General features: G+C 47.3%; 1 gene segment (V, D, J or C); it reads left to right on the top strand.

The window, feature by feature from the left end:
* Positions 1–4894: 4894 nt before the first annotated feature.
* On the top strand, positions 4895–5476 carry LOC130851812 (T cell receptor beta variable 5-1-like). The segment is given in 2 exon segments: positions 4895–4943; positions 5073–5476. Coding segments are annotated over 2 exon segments (453 nt in total).
* Positions 5477–5828: the final 352 nt, after the last annotated feature.

Raw genomic sequence — 5828 nt, 5'->3', positions numbered from 1 at the left:
GAGGCAGTTTCTGAGGTTACAAGGGGCAGTGAAGGGGGCTGAGCTGGGAGGGCACAGGGCCAGGGAGAGAAACTTGTGCCTCACAGGAAAAGCAAAGGCGTGTGGGGATGGGCATGTGGCCTATACCCAGCCACGCCGAGACCAGCCCATTCCAGCCCCCATGTCACATAAGAGGCTTTGCAGGACAAAGCAGGGTTCCTAGATGAGCTGACCTGGAATGGGAGGCCAGGCTCATGGGAACCAGCAGAGACAATGACATCAGAGTAGTGACGTCACCACCTAACCTCCAATCAGAGAAAGGATGCCCAGAACTTCAGCTCCCAGACAACCAGAGCTCTGAACCAAGACACGCCTGCCCAGCTCTGCAACTTCCTACCATGGGCTCCAGTCTCCTCTGCTGGGTGGCTCTGTGTCTCCTGGCAGCAGGTAGGTTCTTGGTACAGGCATGGCAACTGTGTTCTAAGCCTGACAGTGCCTGAATCCAAGGCACCTTTGGGCTCTCTCCCGTGTTCTTTCTCCAGCCCCTGTGTCCTTCCCTCACAGGCCCAGTGGATTCTGGAGTCACCCAAACACCAAGATACCTCGTGAAAGCAAGAGGACACCAAGTGATGCTGAGATGTTCGCCTATGTGAGGGCACCGCAGTGTATCTTGGTACCAACAGGTCCTGAGCGAAGGTCCTCAGTTCCTCTTTGAGTTTTATGAAACTATGCAAGGAGCCAAAGGCAATTTCCCAGATCGATTCTCCGCACAACAGTTCCAGGACTCTCACTCTGAGCTGAATGTGAGCTCCTTGGAGCTGAGGGACTCGGCCCTGTACCTCTGTGCCAGCAGCTTGGCACAGCCCTGCTGAGTCAGCAGGGTTCTGTGCACAAACCTCCCTTCCCCAGTGGGGAGCAACCTCAGAGCTGACAGCTGCATGAGAGCCCAGGGACTGCAGTGGGAAAGGAAAATGCCTGAGGGTGCTGGAAAGCAACCATGTGCTCTGGTGCCACTCAGGGGAGGGACAAGAGGTCAAGAAGATGTGTTCAGAGGATGGGCTGCATCAACAGGTTCCCTCCTACATGACCTTCTTGGCTGGTACTTGAAGCTACCAGGGGTGAGGAAGAGTTTGTCATTTCATAATTGGTGGCCTCTTTTGTGAAAGAGAGAGTCCATTTGTGGAGGAAAGTTACTTGATCAATATGTGATTCTAATATCATCATATGCATTCGCTTTATATAATTAGGGGAAAGAATTGAAGATTTGGTGAAAGTCTAGGGCAAGGATTATGATTAAGGTGGTTGAGAAGAGAGCTAGAGCTACAACATGAGTAAAACTGTGGTCTGTGTAACATGATCTCTTTTCTTCTCCCTCCCAAGGTCGCCAGTACCAGAAAATATTCAGCCAGGCCTCCTAACACCCAGCATCACCTAGGGACTGGTCCAGAAGAGGTCATCACTACCCAGATGATGTGATGATGGTGTGAGAAACCTAGAGATGGTGCTGACTTCTTCCTTCTTAACCTCTCACCCCTGCCCTGCCTCCTGGGGACAAAGCTGAGTGCCCCCCACACACAGATGAGGGCAGGCCTCCCCTGATTATAAACAGGCAAGGATCCAAAGATCAATTCTGCTTCCCTGGGATCAATTTTTAACACTTCATCACCCTGATTCTATTCACTTCAGAGCATCGCTTCATGGCTTGCTCAGGATGCGTCTTACTCTGTGACCAAACATCTCTTTGAAAACTCCCAAAACACAGATGCCTTTTCAATCCTCTGCATGTGCTCCTGCTCTTGCCATGGCCTAAAGGCATCTCTCTCCTCCCCAGACTTGACCAGGTACTACCCACCTTTAAGCACTAGCTCAGACATGCCTTCCTCTTTGCGTCTCAACCTGACTTTCCAGGGTGCTATACTGTTGACTTATTTGTTCAGGCCAACATAATAAAATGCAACAGTCTATGTGGCTTATACAACAGACATTTATTTCTCACAGTTCTGGGGGCCTGAAATCCAAGATCCAAGTGCTACAGTTGGTTTCTGGAGAGAACTCAGTTCCTGGTTTGGAGATAGCTGCCTTCTCCCTGTGTCCTCACATGGCCTCTCCTCTGGGCTTTACAGAGAAAGAGCTCTCTGGTGTCACCTCCTCTTCTTCTAAGGACACCAGTCATGTTGTGTTAGAGTCCCAGCCTTATAATATTGTTTACCCTTAACTACCTCCCTCCAGGCCCTAAGTCCAGATACAGTCACACTGGGGGTTAGGACTTCAACACATGAATTTGGGGGAGACAGGGGTCCGTCTATAGAAACTCCTTTCCTCTCTTTACTTTCATAGGAAAAGCCAAGCTATAAGGATATAATTCTTACTCTTTCAGCCTTGTGAAATGAGTGAATTGATGCCCACTTACATAGAGCTGCATGCAGTATTTTATTTTCCCAGCACAACTCAGACATTTATTCTAGAGTATGAAACTCTGGACCCAAGCCCAGGCTTCCAGTTTGTGGGAATATTTTAACATTTTCTTTTCTGCCTATGTTGATGTCAGTGTAAAGGCTTATCTGCAGATCCATATTCAGCCCTCTTTCAGTCTGGGTACATTTGTTAATCTAGTTCCCTGTGAGTTAGTTTAAAGTGATAATGGAAAGATAACCTAGTGAGGTTTAAAGAAATCGTGCATGTTTTCTAGTTCAACATGTATTTGAATGCAAAGTGCCACTCTCTTGAAATTTCCCAAATCTCTCCGAATTGTAACAATCTCAGAAGTTGTGGTTGGGATGTTTTCAGTTTCTTCTTTGCATTTGTCTATATAATTGATTTACAATGTTGTGTTAGTTTCCAGTGTACAGTTTAGTGATTCTCACACACACACACACACACACACACACAGACGATGAGTCAAAAATTATCCTGAGTCCGGTTATATTAAAACTTCTATAAATTCTACAGGCAGAGTGTGGATAATATATATACACACATATATGTATATATGTATATATACTTCTCCAGATTCATTTCTCTCATGGATTATTACAAACTTCGGAATATGGTTCCCTGTGCTATACAGTAGGTCCTTGTTGTTTATCCACTTGATATATAGTAGGGCACATACACTAATCAAAATCTCCTGATTTGTCCCTCCCCACATTTCCGCTTTGGGAACCATACGTTGCTTTTCTATGTCTGTTGGTCTATTTCTGTTTTATATATTAGATCATTTTTATCTTTGTGTGTGTGTGTTTTACATATAAGTGAAATATTATGATATTTGGTTTTATCTGTCCAGTTTATCTCATTAGCATCATAACCTCTAGATCCATCCATGTTCCTGAAAATGGCATTATTTCATTCTTTTTCCTGGCTGAGTAATATTCTTTTGCATACATATGCCACTTCTCTCTCCATTTTTCTGTCAATGGACATTTAGGTTGCTTTCATGTCTCGGCTCTTGTACATAGTGCCACTATGAACATTGGGATGCATGTATCTTTCTGAATTAGAGTTTTCTCCAGACTTATGCCCAGGAGTTGGATTACAGGATCATATGGTAACATTATTTTTAGTTTTTTAAGGAACCTCCATACTCATTGTGACTGTACAATTTTCATTCCCACCAACAGTGTAAGAGAGTTCCTTTCTCTCTACATCCTTTGCAGCATTTATTATGTGAAGAATTTTTGTTGATGGTTATTGGGCCCAATATGAGATATCTCATTGTAGTTGTGATTTGCATCGCTCTGATAATTAGTGACGTTGAGCATCTTTTCATGTGCCTTTTGACCACGCAATTTCTTTGTACAGTTGTCTGTTTAGGTTTTTGCTGACACCATTGTTTATTTCACAATGTTATAATTTCAGAAATAAATGGGTTCATATATATATATATATATATATATCGTCTGTATACAAACACTACCTAGAATTTGGTAATACTAATTTTAAATATAAAATCTGTAAATATGTGGATGTGATTACTGAGAAGGAGCTATGGGATACCTGCTTCCAGGCTGGTTTCCCTTGAGGTCATCAGAATGTTTTCTTTACTGCCCGTATTTTTCCATCTCAGTATCCTACCTTCATTGAGTGGTGCAGCAAGTGTTTCCTCCTTCATTGAAACGGAGGATAATACAGTCTTTGCTGTCCACAGGCTAAGACTGGATTTGAAGAGAAACTCTATATTAGCAAGGCTGGGAGGCAGAGAACGTGTGTGTGTGTGTGTGTGTGTGTGAGTGTGTGTGGAAGGGGTTGCAGGTGGTGCTTGTGGGGAATTTCTATTCTTGATTTAGACAGAAGGAGCAGATCTATGAGGCTGTGGACCGTTGGCCACGTGGAGGCGCTGTGGGCCCACACTACTCAAGGTGCCCTGGGAGGGGCTGAGAGTCAACCAGGAGAGGGCTGCTTAAGGGAACCTGCACTCCATGCCTGCATCAGGGAGCTGGTGTGAGTTCTCAGAGTGGCCCTGGGACATGAGGCGCCAGCACAGACCCCTCACTGCCCAGGTGAGTAGAGATGTGTCTGGATCTTCAGGATGCACCAGGAGGCCATGTTCCAGAGCCTGCACGGGAAGTGGGGGTGAAGGGGTTGGGGTGGCTGGTGATGGCTGGGTGATGAGTATCAGGCAGGGGCAGGCAGAGGAGAACAAGGGCTGTTGTGGGCCCACGGGGACATGGGGACGGTGCTCCCCTCACACCACCCTTTGCTGAGGGGCTGTGCAGGACAGGGAATGGCATAGAGGAGCCGGGTCTGGGTCCTGTCAAGGGGCACAGTGGACCGGGAGGCAGCCTGCAGGGCCGTCAGAGCAGTGACATCATAGGCAGATGCTCCTATCAGGGAAACAGGAGGTTCAGCGCTTTAGACCCCTCACCCCAGGTGACCCGCCCCGAGGTAGGGCTTGTCTTGGGTTCCTGAGGCTGCCATGGGCTCCAGGCTCCTTTGCTGTGTGGCTCTTTGTTTCCTGGGGGCAGGTGAGTCCTGGCCACAGCGTGGGAGCTTCTGATAAGCCTGTGCCATGCCCGAGATACAAGCTGACAAGGGCTGAGCAGGAGGCGTCCCTTGTGCTCTGCCCTCAGCCTCCTCTGTCTCCTCCCCAACAGGCCCGGTGGATTCTGGAGTCACTCAGACCCCAAAATACCTGATCAAGTCAAGACAACAGCAAGTGACCCTGAGATGTTCTCCTGTCTCTGGACATCTCTCCGTGTCCTGGTACCAACAACCCCTGGGCCAGGGCCCTCAGTTCCTTGTTCAGTATTACGACGGGCAAGTGGGAGACAAAGGAAACCTCCCAGAACGATTCTCAGGTCAACAGTTCAGTGACTCTAGCTCTCAGCTGAGCCTGAGCTCCTTGGAGCTGCCAGACTCGGCCCTGTATCTCTGTGCCAGCAGCCAAGACACAGCCCTGCAGGATCAGCTTCCTCCGGTACAAAAACACTGCTGCCCCAGCTCAGGAAGTGGCCGCGAGGGTGCCAGCTGCCAGGCAGCCAAGCCCAGGCCCTGGTAAAGTGGACAGCCCTCCCCAGATATTCTTTCTGTATGATATGCTTTAATGCTTACACGGATTATATAACAGAGGTATTATTTTCATTCTTTATCCATATGAGGTAAAGCACCTTGTCCAGATCTCATTTTTTATAAGTGTAAGAGCAAGGAATGAGACTTGTCAGTCTTCAACTGCTATGGTTCCCGCCCCCAAGGAACTGACCAGCATAAAATGTGTGTGTGTGTGTGTGTGTGTGTGTGTGTGTGTGTGTGTGTGTATTTGATTTAAAGCAATTGGCTCTCATAGTTGTTAAGGCTGATATGTCTAAAATATGCCAGCTGGCCTAGCGGTGCTAGAGACCCGGGTGAGCTGA

The sequence above is a fragment of the Hippopotamus amphibius genome, chromosome 4, assembly GCF_030028045.1.
Source record: "Hippopotamus amphibius kiboko isolate mHipAmp2 chromosome 4, mHipAmp2.hap2, whole genome shotgun sequence".
NCBI lineage: Eukaryota > Metazoa > Chordata > Mammalia > Artiodactyla > Hippopotamidae > Hippopotamus > Hippopotamus amphibius.
The sequence above is the reverse complement of the archived record's forward strand: the minus strand, read 5'-3'. Positions and strand labels throughout refer to the sequence as shown.